This window comes from Pinus tabuliformis, chromosome J (genome assembly GCF_031772625.1).
Source record: "Pinus tabuliformis cultivar Carrire ecotype Pingquan chromosome J, CPIR1, whole genome shotgun sequence".
NCBI lineage: Eukaryota > Viridiplantae > Streptophyta > Pinopsida > Pinales > Pinaceae > Pinus > Pinus tabuliformis.
Genome location: NC_142295.1, coordinates 905,020,315 through 905,043,726, shown reverse-complemented (window position 1 = coordinate 905,043,726; position 23,412 = coordinate 905,020,315). Strand labels below are relative to the sequence as shown.

The 23,412-nt window shown below is 36.3% G+C and overlaps 1 protein-coding gene across 4 annotated transcripts in view; it reads right to left on the bottom strand.

Annotated features, from left to right (window-relative positions):
* Window positions 1–225: 225 nt before the first annotated feature.
* LOC149229640 (uncharacterized) overlaps window positions 226–23,412 on the bottom strand; it is a 60,926-nt gene continuing 37,739 nt past the window's right edge. The window contains exons 3-4 of one of the 4 annotated variants that reach the window (XM_089375882.1): window positions 645–798; window positions 226–522 (exon numbers count right to left, since the gene is read on the bottom strand). In XM_089375882.1, coding sequence (XP_089232008.1) covers window positions 293–522; window positions 645–708 — 294 coding nt within the window. In that variant the 5' untranslated portion in view covers window positions 709–798 and the 3' untranslated portion in view covers window positions 226–292. The remainder of the gene's footprint in view (window positions 523–644; window positions 799–23,412) is intronic. The other 3 variants (XM_089375883.1, XR_016247309.1, XM_089375884.1) reach the window with 3 other exon arrangements.

The window sequence follows — 23,412 nt, the reverse complement described above, 5'->3', positions numbered from 1 at the left end:
TCCTATAGTTATCATTGTTTTTTTATTTATTGAAACTATTGTATGCAAGGTACAGTTACATTTACGTCTCGCTCTAAACTCAAGACTTAGAAAGACAAACCCCATTGCAATGTTTGTTTCTGTGACTAGAATATTCATTAGCAAGCAAGATCCTCCCCTCAAGAACATACAGATTCATATAGAAATTAATAAGGTGTTCCTCATCGATATCTATGCAAGAAGCTGAACTCTATATACATTATTTATGTTGGCTGCATTTGGGGCCATTGCAGTCAAATAGAAGGGTAGAAAATCATTCGTTTTTCTTCTCTGTATGAAGTAGCGTCTCCAGAATAGAGAAGACAAATAAGGGACCAAACAGGGGAGGCATAAGCGGCTTACTAAAGGCCACAGCCAGCTGCCCTGAGCTTTGCTTCTCAGATATACTGGCTTCCTTTCCATTCACATGCGGTTCTTTCACATGATATTTTGAACTGGGTTTGAAATACACCTTTGTCGGCTGGTTCTGCTGAACGAGCCATTCTGCAATACAGACATGCAATATGAATGTAGTCAGGTTCCTAAATTTTGGAAGATATTAACTCCACAACTGGGAAATCTAATTTGACATTTTCAAGAACCACAAGGCTTTAATTTCATTGTACCAGCTTTTCTTGGATAGAACTTTTTCAGGATATTCTTACAAAGAAATTCCGCAGTTATCCACATACTCTAGGGCTTCAGTTCAGAACACAAAAATGAGACTTTTCTTTTTTGGTTAACAACCAATGAATATCTCCAATGACCTGCAATCCAAGTCTACAAATTGTTTAGTATGTGTTCTTGCTTGCACATTGCACATAGAAATTTTGCCATTAATTCTATCTTATGAAGTTTACAGCATTTGTTTAGGAAAATCCCAATACGTCAGTTTGAACCGATCATGATCCACTGCATAATTCTCACTATATTCGCACTTAGAAATTCAAATACACAAACTAAAACCCCAAGACATATTTGCAAGTTTAGACAGAAGACAGTACCTAGAACAAATTTGGTTTCTCAGGAAAGATATAACCAGGAGCAAAGAACTCTCATACTATCAAGGAGTGGCAGCTACTCTATAGAGTGGACCTATCAATTAAGATCATGTGTTCTGTCCTTTGAGAACAAATTTGGTTTCTCAGGAAAGATATAACCAGGAGCAAAGAACTCTCATACTATCAAGGAGTGGCAGCTACTCTATAGAGTGGACCTATCAATTAAGATCATGTGTTCTGTCCTTTGAAAACAAATTTGGTTTCTCAGGAAAGATATAACCAGGAGCAAAGAAATCTCATACTATCAAGGAGTGGCAACTACTCTCTAGAGAGGACCTATCAGTTAAGAACATGTGTTCTGTCTTTCGAGATCACTGTGCATAGACTCAAATTATCACTGTGCATAGGTGATAGGGATTTCATCCATTAATTTGGTGTCTGACTAGGCCAATTTGAGTCTAGCGAGGGTAAAGTATGTACACCTGCATAGACTATGTAGTCAAATCATCACTGCACAGAGGTCATCTCTTGTCCCATAAACAAAGGGATTTCATCTGTTAATTCGGCCTCTGACTAGGCCTTGGCCTTAAAATTATATCATTCCTATAATTATTCAAATAATTGATATCTGAATAGGCCTTGACCTTAAAATTATATTATTATGATAATTTAATTTGGAGATTTATAGTGTCTTTAAAGAATAGAAAACTAGACTAAGATTGGGCTTATTGCTCTGTTCCAGAATCAACAGGACTAGAACTGGAACTCTTGAGCACCTGTCTCAATATACAATACAAGTTTAGCCTCTCTCTGTAAAGAGAAGAACAGAGGAAACAAAATCGGTACTTTACAGCAAAGTTTCCACAATACATACAAAGTCTATAACTTGTATGCAGTGCTGAACCCTCTAAAGTGAAGTAGTTCAAATGAATAGTCATCACCAATCCAGTGGACATCACTGAAAAATATGCATCTCCAGCTAATCCAAATGAAATCCCCATTGTGGCACATGTAGATCTGCAGCTCCAGAATAAACGCCAGATGGTCTCAACTGGACTGTGCAATGAGGGAAAGCCTCATTTGTGACTCCGTCGGTAACAACCACTCTTTAGAAGGTAGGCCCCGATATAAATACCAACATTTTGAAAGAGAGTCTAAAATCCTGAAAGGCTCTAAAGGATCATAGTGTACAACGGTGATTTCCCCACAAAGATTAGTCTTGCACATTACACAAGACTTGATCGAGAAGATGATCCTCAATGTTTCTATCGAAAGCAAACATAATTGAAGGTGGTTTTTCAATCATTGACAAACATAACATAGCACAAAAAGTGAAAACTATTCAGGATATCCAGGATTCCTTAAAAACGGGGCACCTTAACTGGTTCATTTTGTACATGACTCTACCAAATAAAGGCAGGGTCCAGAAAACAGATTAACAAACCCTAATATTGCAGCTATTGTGGGAACTTAACGCATGTTGGGCATGTTTTCTGGAGGCGCATCCTTCATAAGAATATCTGGTCATGGATACGAAATCTGTTTACAAGTATCTTTACTTCACAAATCTACTGGCGTTTAGCAAGTAATACTGATGGTCACTCTCTTATAAATGTTTGTTTTAGATTCTCCAACTACTCAGTGTTAGCATATTGGATTGCCTCAAGAGATTGAAATAAGCCAGATATAAGAACAAGAGCTCATGCAATGTTGGCATATCTGATTGATTGCCTTGACAAGGGATTGTAATAAGCTAGATGTAAGAGCAAGGGCTCATGCAAGATTGGCATGTCGGATTGCCCTGAAAGAAGATTGTAATGAGCTACAAACTAGATCAAGAGCTCATGCACAATACCCCAATTGCAGGTGTAGGTAAGGGGTAGGAAATTTGGGTATACTGATGGCCAAGCACAATCTTAGGTTCTCAGAAATGAGATCCATGTTCAAACCCCTTAGAGGACATAATCAAGTGGAAAACCTCTTTTGTTTTGTTTAATGATTTGCCAATATCTATTGCAGTACATTCATAAATTCCTAAACAAAAAGTCCAAGTACGTGGTACAGTCCAAGTATGTGGTCCGAGTATGTGGTTCAACCCTTAAGTGCGGAGGTTTGGACACTCTAATCCCAGTCAAGACTATGTACCCTAGGCTTCGCTCCAATCCCACAATCCCACACAAGACTATGTACCAGGCTTGGTAGCTCCAAGACTATGTAACCCAAATCCCAGGCAAGATTATGTACCCTAAATTGGAAGGAAAAAAATAAATAAATAAATAAACAAAACAATGCATCTATCCACAACCACCAAATAAGTTAGAATTTTATACACGTTTAACAGAACACAACACAGAGCTGGTATGGTGGTGAGCTATGGGAGTCACCAACAAATTCAATTGCATATTACCACTTAACCTAGGTGGTGAGCTATGGGAGTCACCAACAAATTCAATTGCATATTACCACTTAACCTAGAACTTGGAAAAAATCAACTCGTAAAACTTATCTCCCGATTTCAAATCCGATGGAGTCTTTCACTTGCAGAACAGAGCCTAAACAAGGAGCTCCTGCGATTTGGGCGTAGTGGGTTCTTCTAAAAGACGTAACAAGGTTTGAATTCTGCCTTCTTTGGCAATCAACTGACGCATTTTATCATCTTGGGAAGCCATTGCATGCAGGCACTCTATTGCATTTTCTTGCACAGACGGCATACCAGAAGAAACCAGATTGAGCAGAATAGTAATCGCCCCTTCTTCCGCCATCGTTTTCCTTGTCTCTTGCACAGCAGCCACATTCTTCAGCGCCCCTACAGCCATGGCCTGTGCAGCTGAGGTTCCCGATTTGCAAATATGAACCAGAACTGAAACCCCACCATTAGCCTCAATTCCCCAAGCATTTTCTGCATTGCTCGTTAGCCCTCCAATGGCCGCCGCAGCCTTTTCTTTACACAACGAGCTCCGGGATTCCAAGAGCCGAACCAATGGACCTAAATCGCCCTACGTTTTTTTTAAGGGTTTTTAATGTTTTAATTTAATAAGAAAAATTAGACGGCTGATTTTTGTTCAATCGTCTAACAAAAGATCTAACGGCTACGATTAAGACAGAAAAGCATTTGGGGGAGTTCATTTCAGAGGGGAACGCCTTACGGCGTAAAAATCATAATCGAGGATATCTATTAATTTGAAAGATAGAGGATCAAAGCATTAGCGTAGGGAATGCTGTTAAAATGATTAGGTAGTTTGGATTATTATAGTTTTTAGATTAAAGTTAATTGTTTTTATTTTATTAGCATTATTATATTAATAAATTAATATGGTTAATATATATATATAAGTGTTGTAAATTTGTTTCGAATTTTTTTTTTTGGGAATTTGGCAAATATTTGGTTCAAAAAATATGATTATAGGAGCGCTTGAATTTCCACTATTTTATGGGTCAATTAATAGCTTGGGTAACTCTATATATATATTTATCCAACTTTAAGCACAAACCAAGCTACCAATTACTTAGTTGTCTTATACTACAACTACAAACACTAATATATAATGGCATAGTTTTATGACGATTTAACAAAACAATTTTAAGAAAAAAACATAATTTTTTGCTATCTAAAATACATTTTTGAATGTATAAATGGATTCAACACCCTGAAAAACCCCTCAAACACTCGAATTTTACAGATTATACAACTTAAACTCATGTTTTTAAAAATTTCTACTAGATTTTTAATTCAAACTAACTAGAAAAAATATCATAAAAATCCATTTCATCTATAAATTAGACTATATCATATATAATACCTTCAATCAACATACAACTATAACCATCCATTCATTTTTCATGCACAAAGTAAACAACACTTTGGAACAAGTCTCTTTTTGATATTATAGTTCAGAATTAAAATAAAAACAATGTGTAAAATTTGGACCAAAATATTCTCCCTAACGACCAACAACACTTTCTTGCAACATTTAAAAATAACGACCAACAACACTTTCTTGCAACAATTAAAAATAAAATACAATTGTAGGTTAATGGCTATAGGCTTCTAGCAAAGTAGGTGGCATACACAACGGACATAACACGCCAGCCCACATGGTCACATGCACGACCTCCAAAAACCCTTTCTCTAATGCTCCATGCGAAATAGACTAAATTCTTATTGGTGGGACGCAAAACAGCCTGAGCCCATGTGATTGTTTCTCACGTAGACTAAACTCTGATGGGTGGGAAGCAAAACAGTTTGAGCCCATGTGACCGTATCTCACAACGTGAGCCCATGTGAGCCTGGGTGTACATGCATGATGTGAGATAAAGAATAACAGCTTGAGCCCATGTGTCTGTATCTCAGCGTGAACCTAGATGTATACACATGGTGTGAGATTAAATATACAAGAAGATGAAATAAATGAGATTAAATATATAATAAGATGAAATAAATGATTTTTAAATTAAATATGTTATTTTTTAATTTGAAACTGAAAAACGTTTAATTACTTTTCATATCATCCATTAGATAATATATTAGATGACAAATATTTTCTTGAAATCAAATCGTGTCCATCCATTTATATAAAAAACAAGATTCCTCAAACCCAGTTTTAATATACACCACGCCTATTATATAATAATAATATTTTATTTCTTAAAATAATTAGTAAATATATTAATTGAATAGAGAATTTTATAATTAGTTTATTGATGTTTTTTTTTTAATTTTAATTTAGTAAGTTTTTAAGAGATGAGTTTTAAATTTATCATAAGTCAAAAAAGACTTTTCGCAAACAAAATACTTAACAATAATTTTAAATTTATATTATTAATATTATAATATTAAAAAACTAACCATAAAAATAAAAAATAAAAAATAGTTCACAAATTTAACTTCCGTAAAAATGAAATTCCAAACTGATTTGCAATTATATTCTGTTTATCATTGGCCCCAAAAAACTAGTGTTGAAAATGCAACAAGATGATGGAGCTTAGTGAAAAGAAGTCGCCTTCACTAAGTGGGCCCGCAGGCTATTTTTGGCGCAAAATCTATTTTTAGACTATGTCTATTTTTAGACATATGGATCATGGTCTATGAGTTGCAGGATGCTATTTATGGATGATTGGTTATGTTGGTAAAAATAGATGGACCTCTATTTTTAGACATATGGGCGGAGTCTATTTTTAGACTGCCAGTCAAAAAATAGAACAGTCCAACATTATTAGCTCTTAATAATATTTGGACTATAAACATTATCTTATCTTCTTGCAGCACTCCAGTTCGAGCTATGGATGTGGCACATGCAACTGCCAGAAGGAAATACGCTTTTCCTATGGGTTAGTTGAGCTATTGCATGATGGACTTTAGTTAGAACTCAAGTGATTGAGTTTGGTGGAGTTGATTGAGGAGTTGATGGAGTTGTGTTCAGTTTGACTTAGTTGAACTAGTTGTATTTAGTCTAACTGCCAAATACAGTAGTGATGAGTGATGTGAATTAATTATTAATTAATTCACTAATTATTAACTCATAAATCAACTAAAGAATACATCAGTTATCTCAGTGCATGGACAGTTCAGTGGAGACAAGTGTTAAAGGTGGGTGAAAGGATGAGACTACTATCAGTTGTGACTATAGTTGTGCATGATATTTGCACAATCATTGATTGAGATTGCCAATGAGGATTGCGTAGTACAAGCCAAAGGCAATTCAAACTTGGATCTGATCTATTCTCAACTTGGATTGCGCAGTAGAGGCAGGCAAACAGTGGAGGAGATTTGAACCCGTGACTTATTCAGATCTGAGCTAGTTTGTGTGTAGCATGTGGAGATAGTACTGAGTACTTGTGAGGAGTATTGTACTATGTATTGTTACATGTTCTCTATCATTATAATATACAAATAGTTGGGGGTTTTTAGCTGTATGCTTTCCCCATTACATATTGTGTTGATATGTGTGATTGATGTTTCAATGTGCGCATGCGATTGTTTTTTTAATTCCGCAAATTGATGATCAATGGTAGAGGAGGTTATGTATTATGCATGCATTTCGCAAATAGTGTATAATCAAGATAATATCTGTGAATAAGTGTTATATTATTCAAATTTCTACATGGTATCAGAGCGAAGTTGATCATCATATCTATTATTCAGAAAGTGATTACATTTTATTTCTTCAGGCAGAGTCTGTAATCGGGCCAGGTAGCCTCTGGATTCATCCTTCTTTTGGAAGGTGAGATATCCGGTAAATGCCCATACAGTCAATCTCTGTACGAGAAATACTTTGTTCTCACGAATTTTAGATCAGAAGCGGTTGAGTTTTGAGCTGGTGGAATTCGAATTTGTAGCAGTGTTTTCTTGGTGTCGAAGTTGAAATGTCTTTCAACAGATTGCGATTGGAGTATGCCCTTGAAGGCAGCTCGAATTATATTTCATGGAAAGACAGGATGGAGGCGGTGTTAGATGACAATGGGTTGAAGGAGTTCATAGATGTTGAGGTCCCAAAGCCTACTGATGCTGCTCAACTTGAGGCTTGGCAAAAGAAGACAACAAAGTGTCGAAGGATTCTGTTGGAGGGCGTGAAGGATCACATTGTATCCAGCCTGCATGGAAAGGCTTCTCCATACTTGATGTGGAAAGCATTGACAGATTTATTCCAAAGCAAGAGCGACCAGAGGAAGTTGGCGCTCAAGGATAAACTCAGAAACATTAAGTGTGAGAAAGGAGACAGTATGCCCAAGTATCTCACGAAGTTCACCCAATGCCGAGATGAGCTGGGAAGTGTGGGGGTGACTGTCGATGATGAGGACTTGGTGAGCTTGGCTCTCCTTGGTCTTCCAAAGAGTTGGCATTCCTATCAGGACTCTGTCAATGGTCGGGAGAAATTGCCAGGATGGGAGAGACTTTGGTCTGATCTTGTGCAAGAGGAGATCAGGCGGAATACCAGGGACGGATCTTCATCAAAGGCATCTGATGAAGAAAATTGCGCTTTGGCTGCCAAAGCAAAGAAGGGGAAGAACAAGAAAGCTTCTCATTCCGATGTGAAAGGCAAGAAGCAGGACATGTCCAAGGTGAAGTGCTTTCACTGTCACCAGCACAGACATTATGCCACAAATTGTCCGCAGAAGAAGAAAAATAAGCAAGCTGCTGGATCTGCAGTGGGAGAGGCCTTAGCCTTGCAGTTTGAGCTAGATTTTTCGTTGATCGCATGCTTGGTATCAAGTGTGATGGGATCGGTATGGTTCTTGGACAGTGGTGCGTCTTTTCACATGACAGGAGATCGAGATTTGTTTTCTGATCTGGATGAGAAAGATCTTGGAGTGCACATCAAGATGGGCGATGATGGTAGATACAGTGCGACTGGTATCGGTACCATTTCCTTTGAGAGGGAGTCTGGTAAACCCTTCGTATTGAAGGAAGTGATGCATGTTCCAGGATTGAAGAAGAATCTTATCTCTGTGGCGATGTTATAAGACAAGGGATATGATGTTGTCTTCAGCGAGGGAAAGGCTTTCCTGCGCAGTAAGACAACTGGAGAAACCCGGAAGATAGGGGTTCGAGTCGAGAACCTTTATCAATGACATGTGGATGGCTACGTAGCAATGGCATGCAAGGTAGAAGGATTGGTGAGCCGGTATGATGGTGAGTTGTGGCACTGGAGATTGGGCCACCTTCACCATGGAGCCTTGAAGATACTGCAAAAGATTTCTACCGGCCTTCCTAAAGGCACTCTTGCGCAGTCAGATCAATGCAAGGGGTGCACTTTGGGAAAATTTGTGAAAGCCACCTTTCACGAGAAGGATAGTCGCGCCACGATGATCCTTGAGAGAATTCACACAGACGTGTGTGGACCTTTCTCAGTAGCTTCGACAGCAAAACACAAGTACTATGTGATCTTTGTTGATGATTTCTCTCGAAAGTGCTGGATCTTCTTCATGCAGAAGAAGAGCGAGACATACTCAAAGTTCTGTGAGTTCAAAGCACTGGTCGAGAAGGAATCGGGGAAGAAGGTGAAGGCTCTTAGGAGCGACAATGGTGGTGAATTCATCTCTGGCGAGTTCAAGGACTTCTGCAGCGCAGAAGGGATTCGAAGAGAGCTCATAGCTCCCCATAACCCACAGCAGAACGAGGTTGCTGAGCGGAAGAACAGAACGATTGTGGGTGCTGCACGGGCGATGTTGCATGATCAGGGCCTACCCCTTCACTTGTGGGCAGAGGCATGCAATACTGCAGTATATGTGCAGAACCGTTGTCCTCACAAGATACTTGGCATGAGTACACCCGAGGAGGCTTATTCTGGTAAGAGGCCTGATATTTCCCATTTGAGGATTTTTGGTTCTCCTGTTTACATGCATGTGACAAAGGATGCCAGGAAGAAGCTGGAGCCGACCGCAGAGGTTGGGATATTTGTGGGGTACACTGATACGCCCCACAACTATTGTGTGTATTTGCCAGACAGTCGCAAGACTGTTGTGCGACGGGATATCAAATTTTAGGAGGAGAAAGCCATGAAGTGTTCGCTTGAGAGGGAGCCACACTTGCATGCAGAAGAGGAGCTATTAGTTCTTAAGGATGAGCTTCAAGATGTGGATCAGCCACAAGATGAAGTTCATGGAGTGGAAGAGACCACTCGTGCAGCGCCAACCATCAGAGGGCGAAAGAACACTACAAACGCTGAGCGACTGGCTCAAGATGCAGAGAAGGTTGTAGGACCACATACAGCAGAGAACAGACAGAGACAGTCACCTGATCGGTACACTGGATACATGGCTCTTGTGAGCAAATGTGTCGTGACTAAGCCATCCTCTTTCGAGGAAGCTGTGGAGGATCCCGCATAGGTAGATGCCATGGTGGAAGAGTATGATTCGATTGTCAGAAAGAGTGCAGGGGAGATTGTCCCAAGACTGGAGGGGAAATCAGTGGTGGGTGTGAGATGGATCTACAAAGTGAAGCAGGCAGCTGACGGAAGTGTGGAGAAGTACAAGGCAAGATTTGTTTCCCGAGGCTTCTCACAGATAGAGGGGATCTATTATGAGGAGACCTTTGCACCTGTCGCAAGGTATTCTTCCATACGGATGATTCTTGCTTTCTCAGTGCAGATGGGGTGGCACATCCATCAGATGGATGTGAAGATTGCGTTCTTCAACGGAGTCATTGAGAAGGAGGATGCCACTTCAGCGGAGGTAGTGGATGCCACTGTTTATCGGCAGTTTGTGGGGTCACTTATGTATCTGGTCAATACATGACCCGATATATGCTATGCTATTAACCAGCTTTCAAAAGCTATGGTTAAGCCAACCAAGCTTTTATGGAAGGCAGGCAAGCATGTATTGCATTATCTCAGAGGCCCATCGGGATATGGATTGTGGTACAGACAGGAGGATGAGGTGAAGCTATGTGGCTTCACGGATGCAGATTGGGCAGGGAGCCCAATGGACAGAAAGAGCACATCTGGAGGGATCTTCAGTATTGGGTCGACAACATTTTCTTGGTACAGCAGGAAGCAGATATCCGTGGCACTCAGTTCAGCAGAGGTCGAGTATATGTCAGCAAGTTTGGCTACATGCGAGGCTATATGGATGAGGAAGATCCTGGTCGAGGTGTTCGGGTCACACTTGGAGCCTACTGTGATTTATTGTGATAACCAGAGTTGCATTAAACTCTCGGCTAATCCATTATTTCATGATAGATCCAAGCACATCGACATTAGGTACCATCATATCAGAGATTGTGTGCAGCGAAGAATCATGTTACTTTCATACATTCCCATGGAGGATCAGGATGCTGATATCTTGACGAAGGCGCTCACCAGGAGCAAATTCGAATACCACAGAGGCAAGATAGGGGTTGCAGATAATCCATATCTTGTTGAGAGGGAGTGTTGAAAATGCAACAAGATGATAGAGATTAGTGAAAAGAAGTCGCCTTCACGAAGTGGGCCTGCAGGCTATTTTTGGCGCAAAGTCTATTTTTAGACATATGGATCATGGTCTATGAGTTGCAGGATGCTATTTATGGATGATTGGTCATGTTGGTAAAAATAGATGGACCTCTATTTTTAGACATATGGGCAGAGTCTATTTTTAGACTGCCAGTCAAAAAATAGAACAGTGGAATATTATTAGCTCTTAATAATATTTGGACTATAAACATTATCTTATCCTCTTGCAGCACTTCAGTTCGAGCTACGGATGTGGCACATGCAACTTCCAGAAGGAAATATGCTTTTCCTATGGGTTAGTTGAGCTATTACATGATGGACTTCAGTTAGAACTCAAGTGATTGAGTTTGGTGGAGTTGATTGAGGAGTTGATGGAGTTGTGTTCAGTTTGACTTAGTTGAACTAGTTGTATTTAGTCTAACTACCAAATACACTAGTGATGAGTGATGTGAATTAATTATTAACTCATAAATCAACTAAAGAATACATCAGTTAACTCAGTGCATGGACAGTTCAATGGAGACAAGTGTTAGAGGTGGGTGAAAGGGTGAGACTACTATCAGTTGTGACTATAGCTGTGCATGAGATTTGCACAATCATTGATTGAGATTTCCAATGAGGATTGCATAGTACAAGCCAAAGGGAATTCGAACTTGGATCTGATCTATTCTCAACTTGGATTGCGCAGTAGAGGCAGGCAAACAGTGGAGGAGATTTGAACCCGTGACTTGTTCAGATTTGAGCTAGTTTGTGTGTAGCATGTGGAGATAGTACTGAGTACTTGTGAGGAGTATTGTACTATGTATTGTTACATGTTCTCTATCATTATAATATACAGATAGTTGGGGGTTTTCAGCTGTATTCTTTCCCCATTACATACTGTGTTGATATGTGTGATTGATGTTTCAATGTGCGCATGCGATTGTTTTTTTAATTCTGCAAATTGATGATCAATGGTAGAGGAGGTTATGTATTATGCATGCATTCCGCAAATAGTGTATAATCAGGATAATATCCGTGAATAAGTGTTATATTATTCAAATTTCTACAACTAGGTCAATATTCATTTAACATTATCAACTTTCACAATCATTGTCAAAAAACTGACATGACTCCATTAATTCCTACTCTTTTGTTTTTGATGAAAGCATGAATTCCCATATAAAAGATATTCGACCATAGTTGCCATCACACCAACATTACTTGTTAATATTAGAGTAGTCTAATGAGTTGTCGATTTACCCTTTGGGTTTTGTGTCGACTTGTCGTCGACGAGACTACTCTAACTGACCCCTGTCGACTCGCCATGGGCCCCGTCCCTCTCTGTCTCCATCTTCCCACCTTCTCTGTCTCTGTCTTGAATACCCTTCTCTGTCTTCATCTCGATTACCATTTGCAGGCTCCATTTGATAGGACGTTTTTTCTACCACCCCCATCAGAATTCATGACGAGTCTGCTTCAGCTTGCCGTGTTCTCTATTCTAAAATCCAAGTTCTCAGTCGCCTGTACATTTCTGAAATCTCTTGCACCCTGAGACAAAGTCTAATTTTAGAGCAACTGTAACCCGGTACACTTGTAACCAGATGAGCAAAGGTCACCGTCACCCAAAATGAAGTGCAACAGTAAGTTGCATCCCTCTTTGTTGTTTGAGTTGTTGCAATTTTTGTAAGATTCTTTGCCCTGGATACGTTTGAATATTCGACTGTGGGGAATGCAAACAATACTATTCATACTATAACCCCCACGCAAAAAATATAGAGATTGGACCTTTTAGAAACCCAATTTTATTCCCGAAGTTCTATTGAATTTATTCTATACGGAGTTCTGCTGAATTTATTCCATATGAAACCTACTTCCAGTACAAGAATCCATCTAATTCATGGAAATAAATAGAGATTTGTTAAAACTGTAACTAGGGGCTAATTCCCCTTCCTATAAGCTTGCTATGAATAAAAAGTATATAAAAATAATATAAAACACTATAAATAATAACAATCATAAATAATGAAAAATTAACTAATAATTAGCCTTGAAGAGTCATGTCTCCAAGGACATGACCATTTGTGAATGGGTATCTACCTAGGTATATAATTGGGACCCTCAGTTGTAATCAAATCTTCTTGTACATATTGTTGATGTTCTATCTACAATTAATGTCAATGATTATAAGCCATTGAAGTAGTTGTTGCAAGCATGAAACATACCATAAAAATTAACATGGTATCACAAGTTTGGTAGAGAAAGGTCTAGACATAGTGTTAAATTTTTGGGGTTGTTACTATCCTTATGTACAACATATTTAATTTGTACTCCTACCTAAAGAATGCAAATAATTCCATAAATTATGGTGGGCATTAATTCCTGGTAAATATGTCTAATTACCAAAATATAATGTTTGTATATGCTAATAGTAATTTTTGTTTGAACACTCTTGAAGACTATATATGTCAAAAGGGAGTAAAGCATAATCGAAAGTCTATGATTCAAGCATATGTCTTTTGAAGTCAGGTTGCCCAAATAAGATTGGTTAAGACCCTCTTTCATAAACCTTAAGTGGCATTTGAAATAAAGAGGTGACAAAATTAAAGAGCTTTCAACTTGACATATTGTTTGGTTCCTAACTTGATAAATGTTTCCATGCATAACATACTATAATGTGATAATTAAGTTTAAATATCAATGAATTCTTGCATCATTGGAATGAGAGGTATGCATCATCACTACAATCTAGTTTAAAGTATTCTTAGATAATCTCTTATCATCATAATAGAAGCTATGTCATAAGTCTGAAGACTTGCATCATAATATTTTGATATACCAAAGGTCTGTTTCAAATACATGAAAAATGAAAATACATTAGATGAATGTGTCAATGCCATACAGATTGTATGCAGTTATAAAGAAATCCTTTAAGAACCCTTCAAGAACAGTTGCTTATGTGTAGAATATTAGCCATTATGGTATATGGTATGGGCAACCTGTGTGAATGTAAAAAGAAATGATTAGTAGATGCAAAGTTTGTCATTCCATACACTACCGTGATATGTCTTGCATTGACAAGATAAGTTTGGATCTCTTAGAGGATTATCATGACACTCAAGCTCAGTCATCCCTGTGATACCCTTTTGGTGATTTTTGTGGTTCATTGAAGGTAGTTTAGAACCTTATAATAACACAATTTGGAATCTAATAATGGCATATAACTAAACCTTATGAATCTAAATTAGGAGTATAGCTTGGATCACCATCATGGTATTGTCTTAACAAAACTGAGAATATTGTTATATTATACTACTATGGTTATGATATGTCACGGTCTCTAAATAGTCAAAGGGTTACTTCTTATAATCCTCTCTATTGAAATCTCAGAAGAATAAGCATACTATGTAACTAGTGTTGTTATATGAACCTTTGTATGACTGGATTGTCTAATATGGAAAACAAGAATGTGATTGTTGCAAGGACTGAAGATGTCTATATTAATGCAGTATGCAGACTTTGTAGACCATTCTTACGCTAAAAATGTATAATCATTAACGTTCTTAGAATTTATAGTATGGCCTAGATAGTTGACTAGATCAATATGTTACCATTAGCCGATGAACCAGGATAGTGTATACTGTGTGATCCTACATTGACTGGAACAACAAGTACACCAGATAGATGAACTCGTTCAAATTTTCATTGAGAGGGATGTATTTTAAGCCTCCCTGATTGATGAAGAGGCTTTAGAGGGAAGACAAGATCCTTATGAATTGATGAAGAGGCTTCAGAGGGAAGACAAGATCCTTATGAATTAATAAGCTACGTTCGGGTCTTGAAGAAGATGAGTAGGAATCATGGTTACAAATTGAAGAATGTTGTATCTTATCTGTCTCAGAGGGAGTCCTCTGTTGAACCCTCCTAGTAATTATAGCAAAGGACTTCCATATGGAAATGAACTGTCAGAAGCATCACATGTTGATTGGTAATTCTTCAAGTTATTGGATCCCAAGATGAGCAGGTAGCCAGGTGGATCCTTTGTATTACAACATGCATCTTAAACCAGAGAGAGTCTAGTCGTACGAAATAAAATTATGTAGAATAGGCACTGGGGCACCTTCATGAATTAGAAAATATTAGGCTTGTGGTCTCCCTAAGTGAGAGGGAGTAAGGTTATTTAAATATTTTCTTTAACATGATTTTTGATTTGGTATACTAGATGTATAAGAAACAAAGGATTGCTAAAATCACTACTACTAGAATGGGTAGCTGTAAGACAATGTGTTTTGAATAATCTCTTTAGTGAGTTGTGTGCCATCATCTATATGCTACTGGGAGGAGCAATGGGGCTCCCAGGGATGGATGGCTAGGTTGATGATATCCTCACAAAGCCTTTGGGAAGGAAAAAGTATTAGCCTTTAGAGAGAAGCATTCCCTATATGGAGGGATCTTGATTGGGTTAAACATTACGCTCTGGGAGATCCTAGGGGTCTAGGGAAGGTATGTAATTTGATTTTCTCTCTTGGCATTTGATTTGGAAGCTAGACGAGTTTTCTACAAGTGAGGGTTTTAGGTGAGATCCTCAGGCTAGCTTCGATGGGATCCTATCTCACCCTAGTTGGAAACCCAACTTGAGTGGTACTAGATACCACCTTAGCTGGTTCAATTTCTCCCATCTTTTTGATTTCATCGAAGGGTTATCAGATTTGTCCATGTAAGTTGTAAAGGATGAGAAGATCTTATCTAGATCTTTTGCAGATATTAATTCCTTTCTTTTTATTTAAGAAAAAAATACATTATTATTATTGGGTCATTGGTTAAAAGCATTGACATAAGGTGGCAAGGTTAATCGCAGAGAAGTTTGGCATGTTCGTTATCACTGCAAAAAGATTGCATCTGCGAATTATCATGTTGACGAATTGCGTAAGGGTTGGGTCTAAGATCTAATACGTTGAGGGATGCAGAGCCATATATACATTACACTAGTATTAGGGAGCGTTTTGCATACGTGCTTGGAAGGCCACAAGCCCATCGCTAAGGAGTGGATCATGTTGCATAAGGTCGCCAATTACTGAGATTTTGACCACTCTGGTCATTGGAGGGTGGGGCCATCATGCTTTATTAACGTGCATTAACCCACTAAAGCATGTTTCTCTATTGTGAGGGCCGCATAGACACAACGTATGAATAAAGGGTCGTTCATAGACACAACGTATGAACAAAGGGTCATTCCATACATAAATTTGGGTTGTAGAGGCTAAAAGGCCATCCATTGATTTGTGTAGTCGTGAAGCACCGGAAGCGAGGGCCAAGAGGCCATTTAGCCAAAGGTTCTCCATCTATTGTGGGAGGTAAGATGATGGCGCCCGTATTTATCAGATCTGCGCAGCAAAGGTTGATCCTTATTTGGAGTAAGCGGATTGAATGCATCACAAAATCTAGCCATTCGAATGTTCATATGTTCTGGTGAAATTATTAGTGGTTAATGTTATATCATTTTTCCATTGTTGGATTGGCGTAGTGGGTTGCCATAGTCAAATAAATTTTGATGCCGTTGCATTATAGTCCATTGTATGGTTTTATAGCAGTTTATTAAATGCTTATCATAATTACAATTAAAATTAAAATAAAATAAAAAGGTTGGGTGTTAAAGAGTTGAATATTTTCTTTCTATTCTACCATATTTTGTCTCAGGAATCTTACTGTAGGTAATCCCTCAAAACCATTCATTATATGAGGAATATGATGATTAGAGGGATAACTGATATTGGTAGAATGGGCAACCGAGTTAAACCCCTTTGTTTATATTCGGTAGGAGAGAGGAGGAGTAACAAAAACCATCACAAACATGTTGTACATTTCTTTTGATATCAATAAGGTAGCTAAACATAAATTTATGTTTTTAAACACTTTGAAAAACTATCAATTTTTTTTTATGAAAAAAACAATAATCGTCCTAGATTGCTATGGTCACAGTTTCTTATTATATTTTTGAAAATAATAACAATAATAATGTCTCAACTTTATTTTATGTAATAAAAAAAGTTAAATGTAAAATTAATTAATTTTTACATAAAACTTAAATACAAATAACAATTCTACATATTATATTTGCTTTTAATTAGATATATTAAAAATAGTTGGAAAAATAATTATTATTTTTCTAAATTTAAATTTAAAAAATACTTTATTATAATACCTTTAAACCTTATTATTAAATTTAAACGATACCACAAGAATCAAAACATACGTATTCTTATTCATATAAAATATAAAATTATTTTTCATAAAATTAATATTATACATTCTTATAAATATATAATTTTTCCAATAAAAATATATATTATATATTTTTATAATTTTTCCAATAAAAATATATATATTATATATTTTTATAATTTTTCCAATAAAAATATATATATTATATATTTTTATAATTTTTCCAATAAAACTATATATTTTTATAATTTTTCCAATAAAAATATATATATTATATATTTTTATAATTTTTCCAATAAAAATATATATATTATATATTTTCATTGACGTTGCAACATTAAAAAATTAAATAAGCAAATTATAACCTACCAAAACCTTTCTGTACGAGGGTGGTCCACAGGTAAATGTAAATCGCAGGCCTTGCTTTTTCAAAAAGGTCGATTTTGCGAAGATTCGAGAGACAAAATACAGCAACTGAATACAGCAAAAACATCTTTGATGAGGGGAAGTTAGCGTGTTAAATTGTGGGATTGAGGAGTGGCAGACACCAATGTTAGCGTGTCAACATCTCCACCGCTCCTGCAATAAACATCCTCTTCTCCCTTCACTGATGTCACCACCCTCACCTCAGCTTCATCTTTTCCCTTCAAGAATGCATCCTCTTCTCCCTTCACTGATGTCACCACCCTCACCTCAGCTTCATCTTTTCCCTTCAAGAATGCAGGATATATTTGATCTATTTTAATTTTAATAAGTTATTGTGTCAAGTGGTATTTTTAATTTAATGGTGGAGATGTTGTAATGTAATGTTTTGTTTAATATTTAATTTGATTAAATCATATAAAAATTAGTTAAAAATAAAATAAAATAAATAATATTTATTTTAATTGGGAATTTATAAGTATTGAGAGGGATCAAATATCTAGAGAGAAGGATCAAATATCTTGTTGTGACACTTTTAAATATCTAGAGGGATCGAATATTTTGTTGCTACACTCTAGAGTCTAGTATGGTAGAGATGTTATAATGTCATGTCTGTTTAACATTTAGATTGTGTCAAATTACATAAAAATTAATGAAAAATTAAATTAAATTAAACTAAAAAAAACATAAAATTAATAATTATATTTATAATTAATAATTAAGCCAACCTAAATCCATCTTAATTTTGACTTTACAAAGCCTAGAGGGATCAAATATTTTGAGATGCAAACCTCTTTTAGAGTGAAAAGAGATTTGATCCCTCTCGGCCCTTGGTAGATCCAGAGTTAACATAGATTTTATAAGTTGCATCAATTTAGGGTTGAAAGTATGCTTTAAAATTACATTTGTTTCGTTTAAAAGTTGTTTTCTTGGGATTTAACGAAATAGGTTAATGGCCTAAGACCTAGAGGCATTTGGCAGGGGTGAAAGCCCATCCCCATATAAATTACAAGTGAACATAGCTTTCTTTCAATAACATTAAGAAGTGACTTTTTTCAATAACATCAATCAATAACACTGCAAATGAACATAGTAGTCAATAATATCGAATCCCGTTGTGTTTTCTGGAATTGAATTGAGGAACGCAAAAGAGAATCCTTCAAATCTTTTGAAAAGCCAAAGGATCAGATTTTTATATGAACTGGTTTTGAATTATTATATAATAATTCAAATCTTTTGAATTATTTTTATATGAACTGGTTTTGAATTTTTATATAATAATTCAAATCTTTTGAATTATTATCAGTGATCGCGACACCAACGGTGACTCAACTCCATCATCAATAGAAGTTAAAATGTGTGTTTATCGGAACCCGTCAAAGTTACCTTCTTCCGTTGCAATAATAAATCTATTATTATTTAGCCAGCTCATATCATATCCGTACAGAGAGATAATTAGTAAAAGTGAAATATCTAGAGAGATAAAATAATCTGAGGCGATTTTTTTGGGTAATAGCTAACGAACCTGCCATAGGGCATTAAATGTCCGCTTAGCTGCATATTCAATGTCCGTTTATTCCTTAAGCCCATAACACACCGCGGTTATTTTTTTTTATTTATCAACACACCAAGCGTGTGTGTTATCGACTTAAGGAGTATGCAGTTAAACAAACATTTAATACCCTATGACAGGCTCGTTAGCCATTGCGACTCTTTTATCGGGGGAGGCTGTCAGTGGCTGTCGCTTCGTTGTGTTCACAAACGGTGACCACCTTCCACCTTCAACGGACTTTGTTCGCCTTTTAAATGATACACTGCAAGTTGCAACAATGACGTGGATACTAAAGAAAATATAAATATAATAAGGATGTGCTGAGATATGGTAAGGTCTGTGTCAGCGAAATTATTTAATTTGGTAAAATAAGATATATATATTTTTAATTAATTTTCGTTTATGATTTTTGTAACGGTCCAGCCGAATTGATTTATATTTTGATTATTATTTAATCTGATAAAATAAGATATACATCCCTTTTAATTAATTTTGGTTTATGATTTCTGTAATGTTTTAGTTTAAGTGATTTATATTTTGTTTATTTTTTATTATAGAAATTGATGATATAATTATGTGTGAGATTATATGTTTTATTGTTTAAATTGTATTTTTAGTTAGTAAATAATTTTAATGGTGTAGGTTAATAAATAGATGAAATGGTTTATGGGGTCTCTGTTAAGGCACTCTTTGATATGAAGTCAGTTCAATTTTTTGATCTCGATCACATATTGGACATGATGAAGATGTAGTCCTGCCAAGCTTACAAAAACAACAAATAGATGAAATGATTTTCTTGATAAGAATCAAACAATACAATTTGTTATGAGATGGTGATTTTTTACTGTTGAAAATATACTTTTGAATGCATAAATGATTCAGCACACTGAAAAATCTTTGAGACATTTAATTTTTGCAAATTAAAAGTAATCTTTTTTAAAAATATGTACCCAATTTTAAATAAAATTGACCCAGAAAATATTATTTTGTCTATTAAAATTATATAAACTACATCAACCTTCAAAATATTTAACTTGTATAAAAAACATAGGACTAAAAGCTATAGTTCCGTGTGAATTAGTATAATTTCAGCCCATGAAAAATCCAAATTGGTAATTTTCCTAATTGTTTACTTCTTTCTACAATTTCTATAACACTAAGGTCAATATTTTTTTGGGATTTATAAGAAAAATTAAGAGCGATTCCAATATAGGTGTCGACGCTTATAGGCGAATTAAAAAGCATGAATAATAAAATAAAGGATGAAGCTGTGCACCGAGAAATTTAAAACAAAATATACAATAATGAAAATAAGTATATAAACCTTCGCATCACATAATAATATGTGAGACAGAAATCTATGACAGATTAAAAGCTTCCCTGTAATAATGGAAATAGCTATATACCTGTGTTACAACAAAGGTAAAGGAAATGAAGATGCTCAACCTTGACCTCGGGCATTACAAAACATACATGAAATATATATATATATATATATATGGTGGATAATAGAAAAGATACACAGAGTGGCCAATCTAGCATGTCAAATAGAGTGGTCAATTTAAAAGCTGAAATGGCTGATTACAAACTAAGGAGGAGCAGGAGCAGGAGGTCAATGTGGATGATGGGGTGGAGTATGGTGTTCTTGGTACAAGTCACAGTAGGTCTGTATGACAGTCATGGCGAAAATCAAGAACCCAGCGGTAGGAAGTAGAAATTTCCAGCTCGAGAAGTAGTCGAAAAGTCCACAAATCATCCTTTTGATTTTGGTTTTTCGATAGTTTTTGTCGAGCACATCAAACAGTCCTCTACCGAGGTCGTCAGATTTAGGACCCAAGTGACCAATAAAGAAGGGCTGACCCAAGTCGTTCCACATCTGGGCTATGCATTCGTCTGTTAACATGTTGGTACGAACAGCGCGGCGGTTCATTATGACGCCAACATCTGAGTTGGTACGAATGACACCACAATCCCGGAGGACGCGAACATCTTGAGGAGTCTGGATGAGGCAGTTCATCAAACTCACGTAACGCATCACGGCATTTCCACGGCTGGGATCGTTGAATTCCATGGCAACCAGGTTCCTAAACAACACTTCCATGTGGGTTTCCCATATATTTATCTCTGGAAGGTACAATGTACCTGAGTATTTGTCGAAACAAATCTTGTTAGATGGTTTGAATTGAATCCTGCCCTTCGCCAACTTCTCCGCGTTCAGTGCGATTTCATACCTGCGTTCAAAGGTTGCAGTGGGGAGAAAATGACTAAGCGTTATAACAGGGATCTCCAGAATGAGCTTTAAAATTTGCCATGAAGTGTTCTCCTTCTGCTCCTCACTTGCCATTTGTAGGATTGGCGCAATGAATGCGTGCATGCAACCTAGTAAATGCTTTTCATCATTAACGATAACTGGTAATTTGCTACCATCATTACAAACGTGTGCCCAGAAAGGAGAAAGCTCCGTCCTCGTCTTCTGCAACAGTTGATCGAAATCACTTCCATCGATGTTCTCGAAAACTTTTTTGAGGACTGCCAACGACATTTGATTCTCCAGCTTCAGAATATCACACTTTATACACTCATGAAGCGGACCTAATTCGCTCATCATGTCATTCTCTTCATGAGGCCTTAAGAAATCTAAGAGAAAGGATGAATCTACCGCCATCATCAGAGCGAAGTTCTGGGAATTCTCCGCGTCTCTACTCTCACTGGGTGGCAAGTGATAGAAACGCTCTATCTCTGCCCGCACGGGCATTTCTTCCATCATGTCAACTACAGACTTACCACGTTTGCGCAGTTCCTGCGAGAGCCTGGCCGCGGACTTCGCTTTGTACATCTCCGCTGTTGAAATTTTAAGTTGCGCACAAGAAGATTTAATATCTTTCTCCAGCCTGGAATGGTGGTAAGGCCCAATCGACAGAAACTGCGGAATATAAGCCTCTGGTTTCGTCTTCAGCAGAGGCGTGGGCACTCGCAGGATCGCATCCGCCTTTGCTTCACAATTCTCATGGAGCATCGCTTTAATTTGAACAACCCACTCACTACGAAACGCAACAGGTTCCGCCATAACAGCGTCCACCTCTACTTCTTCAAATGTCTGCATCAACTAGCAACCTGTTTTCAGACTGTATACCAAGGGACTGTATGGCAAGCGCTTCAATGCAGAATTTGGGCAATGAATATAATCCAAGTCCTTGGACAAGTGAGCCTTACTTATATTATATTACCTCAGGTCTTCTGAGCACCACAGTTCAGCTTTATTATTATATAAAAACAAATCTTATTTAATTTAGAAAAAAAAGGCTTTTAAATAATTTGCTTTGCTAGGGTGGGAATTATTCGTAGGACCCTCTGCACGATGATTTATTGTAAAAGTATACCTATTCTATTTGTTTTTGAATTTAAACTTTTAACATCCCCACATATTTAACCATAAAACTTATTTAGATGTTAACAAAGTTTTATATATAATATTAAAATGTATAATACTAATATTATATTTTTATTATTTAATATAATGTTTAAAATAATCTTTATTATTATAAAAAAAATAAAATTTGTATAATTTATTATAAAAATATTTTTTATTTTTATTTGAAAAAATATTAATATTATTTTCAACTAATTAAAAATATTCCTTATTCACAATTAAAAAGCCATATAATAATGTAAAATTTTTAAATTTATTGTTATTAATTGATTATTAAAATATAATAAAATTTAGGATTTTAATAATAACAAAAAAAATCAGTTAATTAAATCTACTAAAATAAAATAAATATATAATATAATATTTGATTTAATAAATAATTAAAAATATATAAATTATGTTTAATTTTTCAAAAAATAATAATAATAATAAAAATAATATTTTTCTCAATCTTACAATGTAATAAAATAGAATAATCTTTAAAAAATAATTATACCATTCCAAAATATTAGAAACAACTTTATAAAATTTCTCCCTTATTTTCTCCACTTTCACTTTAAATTCATTATCAAAATAGAATAATCTTTAAAAAAAATTATACCATTCCAAAATATTGGAAACAACTTTATAAAATTTCTCCCCTATCTTGGGTCGCAGCATCAAAACAGCCCTACAATCTCAGCTCCTCAAAGGCTTATCCTTTCACAACTCCCCTACCTTTTCTCACCAACAGTTTGTTGACGACAACATGCTTTTCGGCCATCCCTTTGTTCAGGGAGCCCGTCAACTCAAATCTCTTCTGTCGGATTTCTCCGAAGCCTCTGGAGCCAATGTCAATAAAATCAAGTCTCAAATCTT